General features: G+C 35.5%; 1 protein-coding gene across 1 annotated transcript in view; it reads left to right on the top strand.

Moving 5' to 3' along the window:
• The first annotated feature begins 3676 nt into the window (after window positions 1-3676).
• Window positions 3677-15796, top strand: part of LOC132543416 (laminin subunit beta-2-like) — a 57493-nt gene continuing 45373 nt past the window's right edge. Inside the window, exon 1 of the mRNA XM_060206918.1 lies at window positions 3677-4005. Within this exon, the coding sequence (XP_060062901.1) occupies window positions 3957-4005 (49 nt within the window). The 5' untranslated portion in view covers window positions 3677-3956. The remainder of the gene's footprint in view (window positions 4006-15796) is intronic.

The raw sequence follows: 15796 nt of genomic DNA, 5'->3' as shown, positions 1-15796 counted from the left end.
ATGTGCCAAAACATTTTATTCACTTTCAGTATTTGTTTTCATATCTTCTATGTAAATGTAATTTTCTTTCAAATTTAGTGCTCTGTTTCATTTATAGTTAATGCTGCGAAAATTAATTCAATCTCATTTTCCATGGCTTTACATCTCAACCGGAATGATTACACCTTAAATGGACCCCATTGTAAATAAGCCTATTTTATAGGCTTTATGGGTAATCCAAGGCCAAAGGCATTTTCATCTGGTTTTATCTAATTTCTCTCTTTTTTATTGATATTTCTAAAATTTTCAACTATTTTACTTCGAAGATTTGCAAGCACAGTGTAATTTAATTTCTGCGATACTAGTTTAAACTGTGATATTTTAAGGTATGTGAAATTCTTCTGTGATATCTTATATTTTATAATTAATAATTTTAAGAAATCCACAAAAATTTATTACTGATTTTAATTGTTATTGAATTGCTTATGTAATGTGATATTTGTAATGTGTAATTTTATTATGCCTTTGCCTGAATAAACATAATAATAATAATTTAATGACAGGCAAGAGCTCCTTCACAACTGAATAAAAACAAGTGATTTACAGTGTAGTATGTAGGAGCATATGTGATCACTATGTTCTGATCTTCCTATCTATATCTATGTTATCAACAAGTAAAAGGATAGCCTTTGCAGATGCTCCAGTACTAGGGAGGTCAGCTCAAAAAATGAACCACCTAGAAAACATTTTAAAACATGTTTTTTGGACAAAACTCAAAGAAAGAGGAATTTTGGTGCAAAAATTTTGGAAATCGGTTGAGCGGTTCAAAAGTTACATCAATTTTTGTACCTCGAAAAGTGACCCTTTTTCTGTTTTTGGCAAATAGTCCCTAAAAGAGGCATGTTTGAGGCCTTATATCTGAAAATGTGGTTATGATATGTATTGTCTGATTGTTGTAGGGTGCCAAGTTCCCCTTAAGCTTCAAAAAGAAACATTTACTTAGTTTAGGTGGGGACAGATAAAAAAAAAATTGGCAGCTGAACATGAGGAATTATTCGTTTGGACTTAGTTTTTTTGCGAAATGTGTCGGCACCCCTCTTTGCTAGACTACCACTTTTGAAGAACTTTATCTTAAAAAGTAATCACCCAATTTATCCAAATCTCCTTATTTTTACAGATCACAATGCATTTTCTTGAAAAAAAATTCCAGTTAGGGTTTAAGATCATTATTTTTTTTAATATTTTGATATCAAATACCCTGCGCAGCCCCTTTTTGAGACGAAATCAAAAATTTCAGAAAAAATGACTTTTTTGATGCAGAAAGCTCAAAAAAAATCTGGAATTTTTTTTATATGGTGTTTCTTGTTGATCTTTGTATGTTTTATCAGAAAATATGTAATATTTCCCCTAAATTTTTTTTTTGAAAGCAACAGCTCCAAAATATAGCTGCCAAAGAGGTATATTTTTAGCCCCGAAAAGACGAAAAATAACATTTTTTCAGGACAAAAAGATCTTCAACTACTCCCAGGTGGTAATAAAATGACAATTTATATAAGAATGCTTATTTCTACATACAAATGATCAAGTTTTAACTCAAAACAACAATTTTTTGCAACATTTAAGGTTGTTTTTCTACGTTTTGAAAATTTTGGATAAAACCTGAAATTTGTGTTTAATCATGAAATGCGAGAAGAATATAAACTATTGTATGGTGTATAAGGTATCATTTTAAAGATAGAAATATGTAGAATGCAACTAGCAAATATTTGTACCTCTATCTATTAACAGCACCAAGTATTTCTATAAAAACCTAGCCCTACCCCAAAATCAAACATTCTCAGAAGGTGAACCCCCCCCCCCCCCCCCCCCAGCCCCCAATTTTTTTTTACTCCTACAAACAATATCATTTGAGAAAAAATGTTCCTGTTGACATTAGTTCACCTTTTATAAGCCTTAAGAGTTGAAACACGGTTATTCTTGTCTTTATAAGTTTATCCTTAAGATTAAGATAAAAGCACAAAAAATAGGTAAATCTGTCATTATCTAGCATAAGTTACTTTTAACATCAATGTTAAAATTTAACGGTCATAAAAATTGTTATCTAATTAATTCATTGATAGTGTTGAGAAAAAAAAAGTAAAAACAATCATCACATCCTTATCAAACTGCAAATAAAAAAGTGTATTGGATTGTAAATAAAACTTATCACACTTACCAAAAATAAAATGAAAATCAGTATATCAGAGCGTGTAAACAAACTAAACAGAAAATAAATCAAAATAATTTTTTTTTTTTTTTAGAAAAAGATTTATTTAGATTAAAAATTAAATAAAATAAATCACAATTATTATTCTTCCTCTGAAAAATTTGACAAATTAAAAAGAAACCAAAATAAGGTAAAATAAAACTTAAATAAATAAAAGAGATTTTAAAAAGTGTCATAAATTAGCAAAACAATTAAAAATATAAAGAATTTCAACAAAATAAATAAAACAACTTTCTTTCACTTCAACAATACCCCCTTGCATTGATAAAGAAGGGCAGTTCTTACATTCAGAAGGAATTTAACAACCAAGATATAGACCAAAATCAACTTTCTGAGTTAAGAAGTATGGGCTAGTTGAGAGGGAGTATAATCATGATATTTGACAGAGAAAATTGTTTTCTCATCAAATGTTCATGCATTTATTTCATGGAAAATAATTTGTATTTGTGAAGTATGGTTCTGTGTTCAGAAAATGTTTTTTTTATACCCCCAAATATATTTTTCTTAACCACAGCAACTATCTCCGTTTTTTCTTTTGTTCTAAAACATACTTTTATATAAATCCTAAAGATAATCGAATGTTTCCTTTGATATTTAACATAAAAACCCAAAAATGTTCCGAATGGACATACTGATGTCATGAACGTGTCCCATTGGTCAATTTTGTTTACCGGGTCGGGAGGATTTGCACCCGGCCTGCAGCAGTAGCAAAGTTCGATAACTCATACGAACAAAACATTGTGGCAAAAGTCATTCAAATATCCAATGATTTCCGCTGGCTGCTCTTGTTATTTTGTTGAAACCTTGGTTACCAATCGCTAGATGAAGGTCCAGGCTACCAAAATCCGAGTGATCCCTGTTCGCGGCGAAGTGATATCACGGTAAAAAAACACTGTTTTGCAAATTTATATTTTTTACAGTGTGATCCCTATACTTTTTGAAAAGAGATCACTCAGTTTCAAAAACTAGACTATATTTCCTAAATTTTAAGCCATTAATGGTAAAAATTGGTCCAGTAATAGCCAGCGGATTTAATTCTGAACTTGGCACACTTGTTGACACATAAATCAACATGGCGGCCGAATTTTTGGAAACGACTTCACTTCGAACTCCATGCAATGGTAGGAATTTATATCTTATTACAAAATGATTACCAAAATAAGAAAATATAAGTCTTGAACTTTATTTTGATATATTTTTATCCCCCAACTACGCTTATTTGATATTTTAATTTTAGTGTGAAAAACCCGAAAAAATGGGGTTTTTTGCTCCAACAGAACGTAATAAGCCTGTAAATGACCGTCGCCGACCTCCCTATTTGAATGGATTTCGTCATTTGGAAATGTTGGGGACGTGTATAGTGATTTATGTTAAACTCAATCAATAACACAAATAATTTATACTGATTTCTCATTATGATATTTTAGATCAGCTTCTGCTGGCTGGCTTCATTTGGATAACAACTGGAAAGTCCAGATTTCTCATGACTATGGACTGATTTCCAGAAGGTTTGGATTTAGACGGAGCACCCAAGTGTAAGAAGCCTGCAGTGTCTAATTAGCAGGGATGATATTAACTTGTTACATCTTTTGTGCACAGTTCAGAATTAATTGTTAAAGAACAAATAATACAATTTTCTATGGACTTTATGGATATCCCATACCAGGAAACTCACTGAAGAAGAACTAAATAGACAAAACTTTCTGTCATCATGGAGCGTAATATATTTGGACTCCTTTTATTAATTTCAATTTTAAATGGTAAGTATATTTAACTTAGACCGGAATGATGGAGTATATGCTATTTAAGATCTCATGATGTTGAACTACAGTTAGCAGTTTTTCGAGGAAGTTGAAAGTTTAACTTTTATTTGAGCATGGAAAATTAATTAAGTCCATTTTGACCACCTAGATAGAAGACCAGAACAAGGCTTGAAGGTTTTAATTTGATGTATATAATCAGACTCCAGATGATCTGTCAGTAACCTGAGACAGATTAAGAGACTAGTTTAACCCTGATTGCTTGATTAAGTTCAGATAAAAACTGGTGGCTGGTTTGTGGTACACTGTACATGTGTTTCAGCTCCAATTGGTAGCTACAGAAGATGGCAGCTACTGTGAGCTATAGGAGGGATGAAACCTCTAGCTTTTTAATACCACAAGGAACCTGACTTTATTATCAGATGTAATCTGTCCACCGTTAAAATCATTTTGAAATATTGAAATGATGTTGAGGAGTCAAAACAAATTTCTGAATACTGAAAACGGGAAAGGTCATTGGACATGAATTTATATGCTGCAACTTATTTCAAATCATTGCTGGTTTCTAAATAATTGGCTTTCATATAGACAAGTTGTGAGCAGGTTTAGTATCACGGTTACCTACATTATTGTTCACTGTCAGCCTGTTTGATTGTGAGAGCTATCATGAAATACTACACAGTAGTTTGGTATTAAGGTAAATGATAGATATATGTTACTTAAGACACTGTTGAGAAAGACCTATATATGATTATAATAATTTCAGTATACTGAACATGTTCTGATCCAAGATGTACAGTAATTTCCATGTATAATGTGTAACTTCAATGTTTGAATCAACATTATAATATGCAATAAGGCTTTTATTTAATTGAATTTGGAAAATTTAAAATTAGGAATCAACTGCTTGAAGATTCAACACAGAACTAAGGTATAAACACCAAACACAAAAATATGCTGTACTTGCATATTTGAGAATACAGTTGAAGTGATGAGAAATGGTTTTGTCAGCTGGACAAACAACCAAGTAAGGATTAAGGCTGCTGTGTGTGTGTAATGGGGGGGGCTAATCACTAGTTATAATCTGGAGAAGGATTGAAGATCTGACACGTCCATCTGATAGCTGGATCACCATTAGCACCAGCTAGTCAGAGAGATTGTCAGACAGCATTCTAAGGGAGGGGAGACTAGCTTTACATACACATGTACATATGCTAGTGTGTAGGATCAGACCAAGCCAAGAGAAAAATGTGCTTCACAGAGTCTTTGTCTTCAATCTACACTATTTGCTAATTTTAATGGAAAAGAAATTGCTGGTTATATTTCATTTTTAACATGACTTAAGGCATTTAATGAGACAGAGTATTTTACATAATATATATGGTTATTACCATATGGTTATTACAAAATATTATCAGGGATTAAACTTACATCACAGAAAAACAACTGTTCTTGGCTGTTGAATCATGCACACATATGTAGTCATTTTCAGTTGAAATGTGATTCAGATTATATAGATAGTGTGACAAGTTTGACTGAAATATCTTATTGCACTATAAATCACAGGCATGATGATGGCTATGTAATTTTAATTGCACAGGCTTGTGAATGGTATTGTTCAGAGCATCTCTTTGATGAGTTTTTTGGATACATGTAAATCAGGTTCTCATGTGAAAATGGGAATTTCATGTACTTTCAATTGGACTGACAAATATTTGCATGGCAAGACACATTTTTGTTACCCTTCAAACTAAAACACCATGAATTATGATTGTATTGCCATGTCTGTATTCCCTTATAGTTTTGAAATGATCAAAAATAAAAACACCAACTTTATTAAGATAATTTTCCATCTGTAATGTAGTGAAATTTAAGTACACAGAGGCAGTTATGACTTAGATGTAAATATTAGCAGGACATCACACTTTGCATCCTCATGTCAAAGATCCAGAGTGTAACGTTAAATCCCTATGGTCTGGCTAGATCATGTCGTGTTGTGTTGACAAAGTTTAAACTGATTTGGGCCTCCCACATTCTGTTCATTGACATATAACCACAAGCTCCTAAAGGAAATCTTGTCTCAAAATGACACTGGCTGTTCGCTGGGCAGCAAACCATGCAAACATATATCTGTCGTGGTTTCTTTTTTTATACAAAGGCAAAGGATTTTCTCATAAAAATATCATTATACGAATTTGTGTATTGCAAAATTATGAGACACGTTTACTGTTAATCACTTTTAACTTTGCCTAAAATTTATCTGTTCCTACATGTGTATGCAATGTTTATGTTTGACATATATATATATTAACACAGACTGCCGGAGGGTTAATCCTACAGAGGCATACAAGAACCCTCCACGTACTTATTGTCAAGTTTTATGTCGCCCACTAAATCAAAGTTTTGAGAGTCCCAGATCAAATTTTACACGTCCATTTGATACTGTGTGGTATATATCCTATCTCATGTGCCAACAAAAACAAGGAATCATTTGCTTATCCATTTGGTTGAGTACCTATCATAGGACACACAGGTTAAGTTACAGAGCAAAGTATATCCTGTCTACAGAAATATTGTTAACACTAGACTAGCCACAGTGAACATTTTTCACTTCTAAAGTAATTCTTAGAAATTTATAGGTAAGTATAATGATAAATTTATCAGGTTGTAATCTGAACACAAAAACCTTATTAATAATTTTTTCCTAGTTTACTTCCAAGAAAAGCATAGAGTATTTTTTGTAGTAACTTTATCATGGCGATAGATATGAAATGAAACTTTTGAAACTTTTTCACTTTAGTCCTGATCTGTTGTCTTATTTTTGTTGTTTGTAAACTGAAGGTCACAACATTGCATAGTGACAGTGAAGTAAATCAAATGTATTGATATTTATAGTTAGTTTGTAGCTCAACAAAGGGATGGTCAGTTGGGCCAAAACATGACCAATGTTGAAACACTCACATAACCAATAAATTCAGATTAAGACAACAAAGTGTCTATGATAAACAGGTAAACTTCTTTCAGATAGTTAAGAATTTTGAATGTTTTCAAGTTTACTGTTAAAAAAAGAAATTTTAAGACTTGTTTTGTTGCTAAAATGATCTCAAGTAGGCTGTAAGTCTCTGGTTTAGATTTGTTGATAAGGATCAAAAGAATCGTAATACTTAGCCTAGCAATCTTGAATATAACTTCTTGCTTTCTACTTTAATTTTGACTGGTTGAGAATGAAAGTAAATGAGTATCATCTATAGGAAAGTTTAACTGGTCATGGTGTTGAATATTAGTGTACTGTGTGAGTTTTCTAACATATTCTGTTTCTCACTTGTTTCTCACGTTTGTTTGGAAGTGTCTGTGATGTACCAGATGAATATAGTTCTGTCCTTACCATACTTGTCATGGAGGATGGAATCAGAGTACACCCTCCTGGTACAGCTTGCCATTTTGTCTTGGTTTATTAAGTACAGAACTAGAGTGGTGGATTGCCCTGTGGTTTGCATGACTTGATACTTTGTGGTTTAAGAGTCACTGGGTCAGTGCCTGGCTGTGATTATGGTAGATACAGGAGCGATACATTGTTACTTGTGGTTGAGTTGAGATGAAGAGCTTTCATTTACTAAATCTGAAGTGTGAGTGAATGGTTTATTGTAAAAGGATAAATATTTCCATTTTCCACTTGCTTTCTGAAGGTTGTTTTGTTAGAAAACAGTGAGTGTTCTAGAGCATACACAAGGGAATTCAATGAGGGTGTAAATCAGTCTTTATAGCTTCCGATAAATAAAACGTAAAGTTAAAACATGCTCCATTGACTTTTCACTTTGAAAATGTCCTGGCTGTTTCATTGAGGACTGTTGATGAGCATGGTTATGTGGGCTGTTGCAACACATATAGGTATTGTTACAGGACGACATATTCCCATTGGTCTGTGTGTAAATCACGGTAGCTTGGGGTTGTAGCTCTAGTCTAAAATAAACAGTAAATGGAAGCTCTGTTTTTTTTTGTGGGGGGGGGGGGGGGGTGGGTGGGGGTGGTCCTATTACTTTAATCATTTGTTTGTGTAGAGGTAATATGTCATCATGTGAGATAGTGTAAAAAATGTTACCCTTAACTGGGAAGTTTTATAGACATAAAAGTTACCTGTAACTGGGATGTTTTGTAGACATAAAGATTACCTGTAACTGGGATGTTTTGTAGACATAAAAGTTACCTGTAACTGGGATGTTTTGTAGACATAAATATTACCTGTAACTGGGATGTTTTGTAGGCATAAAAGTTACTTGTAACTGTGATGTTTTGTAGACTTAAAAGTTACCTGTAACTGGGATGTTTTGTAGATATAAAAGTTACCTGTAACTGGGAGGTTTTTAGACATTAAACTTACCTGTAACTGGGATGTTTTGTAGGCATAAAAGTTACCTGTAACTCGGATGTTTTGTAGACATAAAAATTACCTGTAACTGAGATATTTTGTAGACATAAAAGTTACCTGAAACTGGGATGGTTTGAAGACATAAAAGTTACCTGGAACTGGGATGTTTTGTAGACATAAAAGTTACCTGTAACTGGGATGTTTTGTAGACAAGTTTAAGAATATTATACTGAAGAAAGAAAGGTGACCAATTTCAAATGAAAAAAACTTGTAACATTTGTTTTTATATATATCTAGTAAGTCAATTAATGTTTCATCATGCTTAAATTAACAAATCTATCATTTTGATGTACCTCATCAACTTTGTACTAAATTTATAGATGGAATAAAAAGTTATACAAAAAGACAAAAAGATTAAAAGCCAAGGCTACCAAAACAATGGGAAAATCAGACAAAATATCTAGAGCACCTCCCTTGGCTTACATTTCACATGTTTGTGATCTTGAATTCAAAGTTGATGGTCCCAGTAGGACTACTAGGAGTTCCCATGGCCTCAGTGCAGCCTCCATCTGGGGGCTGACCTATCCCAGCTGCTGGCCTGACCTGGACATTGTTTGCTTTGACAGGGAGGAGCAGCAGTGTACTGAGTACTGAAGCTACAGACATCAGCACCAATCTGCCTCCCTAGCAAGGCCAAGCCTAACTAGATATTATTTTACTGAACAGACATCAGCAAGGCCAAGCCTAACTAGATATTATTTTACTGAACAGACATTGGCGCCAAAGTAAATATTATTTAACTGAACAGACATTGCATCTGCTTTTGTAACAAGGCCAAGTCTAACTAGATATTATTTTACTGACAGGCATTCATCTGTGCCAACCTATCATTGACTGTCAAACTGTTGGACAAGAACCAATAGATAATGTACAAAAGATAAGATAGTTTGGTATTTTTTGGCTCTGTCCGATGCCATTTAGTTTTTAACATAACAAAATTTACATATTCATTGTGTCCTGAATTCAGTCTCATTTGAAACACTTATAACTGTGCAGACCCAGGATGAGTTATTATTGTTACATAGTCGGTTGTACCTGATACATATGTACATCTGAAATTATTCAATACAAAATAAATCGTTTCAGGTGTTTTGATTTGTCTGTAGACATATTTTGGAAGTGATCCCAGTAGGCAATAGCTTAAGACATTAAGGTGGTCAGTCTTGTACACTCACTGCCAGGCCTAAATGAGATGATTTGAGTCTTGTTCTCTCGGTGCCAGGCCTAAATGAGATGATTTAAGTCTTGTTCTCTCAGTGCCAGGCCTAAATGAGATGATTTGAGTCTTGTTCTCTCAGTGCCAGGCCTAAATGAGATGATTTAAGTCTTGTTCTCTCGGTGCCAGGCCTAAATGAGATGATTTGAGTCTTGTTCTCTCAGTGCCAGGCCTAAATGAGATGATTTGAGTCTTGTACACTCACTGCAAGGCCTAAATGAGATGATTTGAGTCTTGTTCTCTCAGTGCCAGGCCTAAATGAGATGATTTGAGTCTTGTACACTCACTGTCAGGCCTAAATGAGATGATTTGAGTCTTGTTCTCTCAGTGCCAGGCCTAAATGAGATGATTTGAGTCTTGTACACTCACTGTCAGGCCTAAATGAGATGATTTGAGTCTTGTTCTCTCGGTGCCAGGCCTAAATGAGATGATTTGAGTCTTGTTCTCTCAGTGCCAGGCCTAAATGAGATGATTTGAGTCTTGTTCTCTCGGTGCCAGGCCTAAATGAGATGATTTGAGTCTTGTTCTCTCGGTGCCAGGCCTAAATGAGATGATTTGAGTCTTGTTCTCTCAGTGCCAGGCCTAAATGAGATGATTTGAGTCTTGTTCTCTCGGTGCCAGGCCTAAATGAGATGATTTGAGTCTTGTTCTCTCAGTGCCAGGCCTAAATGAGATGATTTGAGTCTTGTTCTCTCAGTGCCAGGCCTAAATGAGATGATTTGAGTCTTGTTCTCTCAGTGCCAGGCCTAAATGAGATGATTTGAGTCTTGTTCTCTCAGTGCCAGGCCTAAATGAGATGATTTGAGTCTTGTTCTCTCGGTGCCAGGCCTAAATGAGATGATTTGAGTCTTGTTCTCTCAGTGCCAGGCCTAAATGAGATGATTTGAGTCTTGTTCTCTCGGTGCCAGGCCTAAATGAGATGATTTGAGTCTTGTTCTCTCAGTGCCAGGCCTAAATGAGATGATTTGAGTCTTGTTCTCTCGGTGCCAGGCCTAAATGAGATGATTTGAGTCTTGTTCTCTCAGTGCCAGGCCTAAATGAGATGATTTGAGTCTTGTTCTCTCGGTGCCAGGCCTAAATGAGATGATTTGAGTCTTGTTCTCTCGGTGCCAGGCCTAAATGAGATGATTTGAGTCTTGTTCTCTCGGTGCCAGGCCTAAATGAGATGATTTGAGTCTTGTTCTCTCGGTGCCAGGCCTAAATGAGATGATTTGAGTCTTGTTCTCTCAGTGCCAGGCCTAAATGAGATGATTTGAGTCTTGTTCTCTCAGTGCCAGGCCTAAATGAGATGATTTGAGTCTTGTTCTCTCAGTGCCAGGCCTAAATGAGATGATTTGAGTCTTGTTCTCTCAGTGCCAGGCCTAAATGAGATGATTTGAGTCTTGTTCTCTCGGTGCCAGGCCTAAATGAGATGATTTGAGTCTTGTTCTCTCGGTGCCAGGCCTAAATGAGATGATTTGATAAGCAGTGATTAAGATTCAATCTGGAACTCCGTTAATACGATGATAATTATAATTCCTCCATTCTGGGAAATTTACTGAAATCAAACACAGTAACGATTTTGTAGTCAGTTGTTTCCAATATAGAATTATAATTGTTTTAAATTCCACTGTATGTGCTTACATTCCAGATTTTAAATAAAAAGATTTGGAGTTGAGTCAAGCTATAGATATTCATGAAAAAGAAAGGTACAACTGTTAGGTAATTAAGATGTCTTTTTTTCATGTGACCAGCTGGTATAAGTGTAAATTTGATAAACCTCACATTATTCATTAAATAATTTTCTCCTTGGATTGGGTGGAGTGTAGATTTATTTTCCCGTTACATGTTTAGATTAATTATGTTAAGGTCTTTAGAAACAGAAGAAAATGACATTTTAGCTTTGCACTTAATTGCTTAATTTTTACTTAATGGTTTACAACTTTCTCACATATGAGGAAACAGCTTATAAAGACAGCATAGAATTTTTGTGCCTGTGTGAAATAAAGCAGGTACACAGCGTGCAGTACTTCGTAGCATGCTGTCTCGTCAAAGTGATAGCGGACACATTCATCCCTGTGATATATTTACCTGTGACATTCAAAACAGGGCAAAAACCTTGGGCATGCTTACCATATGAATGGACTGCTATACAGGTATGTCTCGAGTAGGTAGGTCATGCTGATAATATTGTAGACATTCCTTAAACTATGCTATTCAAAATAAAAATTAAAAGTCTACAACATGGTGAACTAGTTTGGTATCTTGAATAATACATGTATGTCATAAATACCAGATATATGCCACCTGTGATTCCCCTCCCCTCCCCCCATCCGCCTCTAAATACCACCCTCCTTAACTTCCTTTAGGCATTTAAACAGATTAGTAGCACATACAAGTTTTTAAATTTCTTTTCTTTGACTTTGTTTAAAGTGTTTTAAAGTTGGTTGTCTTTTTAACTGCCAATTTTTAATAAGAGAATAAGGGATTGTCATCAGACCATAGGATCGCGTGATCGGATGATCAGGTGGGCGGAATGTTCAGGCCAAACATACGTTAGTACTGGTGACCACATGTCTTATAATGATCATGGAATATGTAGGTGGTGGCTCTCACTTAATTAATCTTCTACCAAGGTATCATCAGAGATTGATATTAAAACATTAACATATCTTTAATTTTCTGATTTTATTGTTTTTTGTTTTTTTTGCTCTAATTAAGAAAATGCAATTTAGCATTTTCATATCTGTGAAAATCATTATCAAAATGAAAATGAAAAATTCCAACTTAAAAATTAATACTATAGATCTGTCCTGTATTAGAATGATGTATCATAGAATAGTGTTTGTCAGAAATCTGACTGAAGAGTAAATAGGTTTTAAATATAGACTTATTGGAAACGATGTGTTTGAATATATTTAAAGACAGTTTTGAAGTAGAAAACTTTGAAATACACTTTTAGAGTCTAAATATAAACTTTGCCAGGAATTTGTTTACATGTATCACGATGTATGATTTTTGTAGAATTTGGTATTTTTTTTTCATTTCAAGGCCGCAGGCTGCTGAAAGTATGTGGACCATAACAGTAGATAAAAACACCTGCCTTTACACATGATTATACATGTGGTGAATTGTCTATAGATCAAGGGCCCTCAATATGACAGCATGGTGACTTACTCAGGTGTTAGCAACCACAGACTTATAAATTTGTCTTGACTCTTAATTTGATGTCATGTCACATGTATATATGATTGTCAAATCTTGTGATTGAATTGATCATTTCTCATTCGTTTCACAGTAGGTTTGTTATGATGAATACTTACTAGATTTAGCTTGTTAGAGGAGCAGTATACTTTGAAGTCATTACAGACGTGTTCTACTGTTTAAAACAGATCATAGTCTTTATTAATTATCCTAGCTGGAAGAACAGTGACACCTTATTTGACCTCCTGTGTTTATACAGTCATGAACAGTTCTCTTGAGTTCTTCGTAAAGATCTGGTATTAGATGATTATAATATATGTACTGATGATTTCAGAATTTACAGGAAATCAGTCATTAACAGTTTAAAGACCATGAACTATCAATTTCCTGGAATTTTAAGACCTATAGGAATCAATTGTGAAGATTAAGTATCAGTGAATGAGTGCCATTGTAAGAGCTGGTGAGGTGGAGAGGTTTAGTATAAGGTTCTCACAGTGTATGATGACCCAGCTGACCAATAGATGGTGTACATGTGTGCCAGCCTCCTGTTTAATGGGGAGGAGGGAGGAAGCCCCTTGTTCCTATATCCCCCACATCCTGTTTCAGGCCTAATCTATATTAATCATGCTGCCACCCTTGGGGTCAGAGAGTTACCATAGTTTCACAGAAGTGACTAACCTGCAAGGCAAGAGAGACTGGCAGAGCAGTCACATAGATTGGTACATGTGTGACTGGGGAGACTGACTGGTCAGTCAGGGTAGATCTATACCTCTATGACAGGGGAGACTGACAGGTCAGTCACATAGATCTATACCTGTGTGACTGGGGAGTTTGACAGGTCAGTCACATAGATCTGTACATATGTGACTGGGGAGACTGACTGGTCAGTCAGGGTAGATCTGTACCTGTGTGACTGGGGAGACTGACAGGTCAGTCATGTAGATTGGTACATGTGTGACTGGGGAGACTGAATGGTCAGTCACGTAGATTGGTACATGTGTGACTGGGGAGACTGACAGGTCAGTAAGGGTAGATCGGTACCTGTGTGACTAGGGAGACTGACAGGTCAGTCAGGGTAGATCGGTACCTGTATGACTAGGGAGACTGACAGGTCAGTCAAGGTAGATCTGTACCTGTGTGACTAGGGAGACTGACAGGTCAGTCAGGGTAGATCGGTACCTGTGTGACTAGGGAGACTGACAGGTCAGTCAGGGTAGATCGGTACCTGTGTGACTAGGGAGACTGACAGGTCAATCAGGGTAGATCTGTTCATGTGTGACTGGGGAGACTGACAGCTCAGTCAGGGTAGATCTGTACCTGTGTGACTGGGGAGATTGGCAGGTCAGTCAGGGTAGATCTATACCTGTGTGACTGGGGAGACTGACAGGTCAGTCAGGTAGATCTGTACCTGTGTGACTGGGGAGACTGACAGCTCAGTCAGGGTAGATCTGTACCTGTGTGACTGGGGAGACTGACAGGTCAGTCAGGGTAGATCGCTACATGTGTGACTGGGGAGACTGACAGGTCAGTCACATAGATCTATACCTGTGTGACTGGGGAGATTGGCAGGTCAGTCAGGGTAGATCTGTACCTGTGTGACTGGGGAGACAGACAGCTCAGTCACCTAGATCTGTACCTGTGTGACTGGGGAGATTGACAGGTCAGTCATGTAGATCTGTACCTGTGTGACTAGGGAGATCAGCAGGTGTGATCTCTTTCCAGTCACTTAACATGTAGTGCATTACAGTAAGTATTACAAAAGATTATAATTTTATAAGAGATTTCCCCAGAAAATGCCATTTCTGACCTTTAATGTCTTCAGATTTTTTGACACTTGGTCATGATTTTGGGCAATGTTAACCTTGACAGGTCAAACTCTTAATTCATTTTCATGAGCATAATTATATATAATTTGAACAGATTCAACTAATTTTGTTTGAAATCAGGCAGAAGGTATACTGTAAATAGGTTAGATGAATTGGTTGTTTGTTTCTCAGATTTGTACCTACAGATTGACTGGTTAAAGGGAGACGGGCTAGTCAGGGTATTTGTATTGGTCATCTGCAAGATGGGAACTGCTGTTTTGTACTTCTTCCTAAGAAATCATACATAATGTCACGACATGCATGGTTGAGATATCCTGATTATATTATTCACAACACATATCCATTCATAAAACTCAGAGTATGGTGTACAGATTTGTAATGATTTACTTCATGTGTTCAAAGCCTTGTTAAGGACTTATGATAAATACAGTAAACTGGATTCCCTAAGTGGGTATCTGTATTGTAGGTATATATAATTTTGTACAGTTTACACAAAAGTCTGTATACCTATATATATACCAACACACTTTTCAACATCAACCAATTCAGGTCATGTCTCAAGTCTCAAGTCACCTATCTACATTAAATTTGAAACCTTAGAATAAATTAAACCTCAAGATCTGGTAGATATTTTAATAATATGGGTATCAGTTATCATAGAGTTTTTACTGGCTACTCTCTGGAGTTATTGGGCACTGAATTCCACCCTGATCCAGGTTATATCTGCATCCTTATATCTAGAGTGGGTTTCCAAGGGTAATATTCAAGAGCACCTTATGTATGTAAAAATAAAGATGTCTTTTATATATATATATTTGTGACCTTTCTTCTCAAAACAAGATTTTAATTACATTTTTGATGGATAATTATATTAGATAGAAAAATTTCTGATAAAACACAGACCTGAGGGTCAGAATCACTAGGCCTCTGTCCAGGTTGAGCAGAAACGAACCTACCAATATTATAAGGTTTTTTCCCTAATGTCTAATTGGTTATTTTTTTCATAAGAATATTGAGATTAAGAAAAATGCTAGAACTGAAGGCTTAGATCAGAGAGTTCTAGTCTTGAGTGAACCTATGTGAAGATTGTACTGGATTTGACACTAAATAGCTAAATAGACTAGTTTAATACACTTTGAT

Source organism: Ylistrum balloti, unplaced genomic scaffold (genome assembly GCF_031769215.1).
Source record: "Ylistrum balloti isolate Yb309-2 unplaced genomic scaffold, AGI_CSIRO_Ybal_v1 Utg369756, whole genome shotgun sequence".
Classification (NCBI taxonomy): Eukaryota; Metazoa; Mollusca; class Bivalvia; order Pectinida; family Pectinidae; genus Ylistrum; species Ylistrum balloti.
The sequence above is the reverse complement of the archived record's forward strand: the minus strand, read 5'-3'. Positions and strand labels throughout refer to the sequence as shown.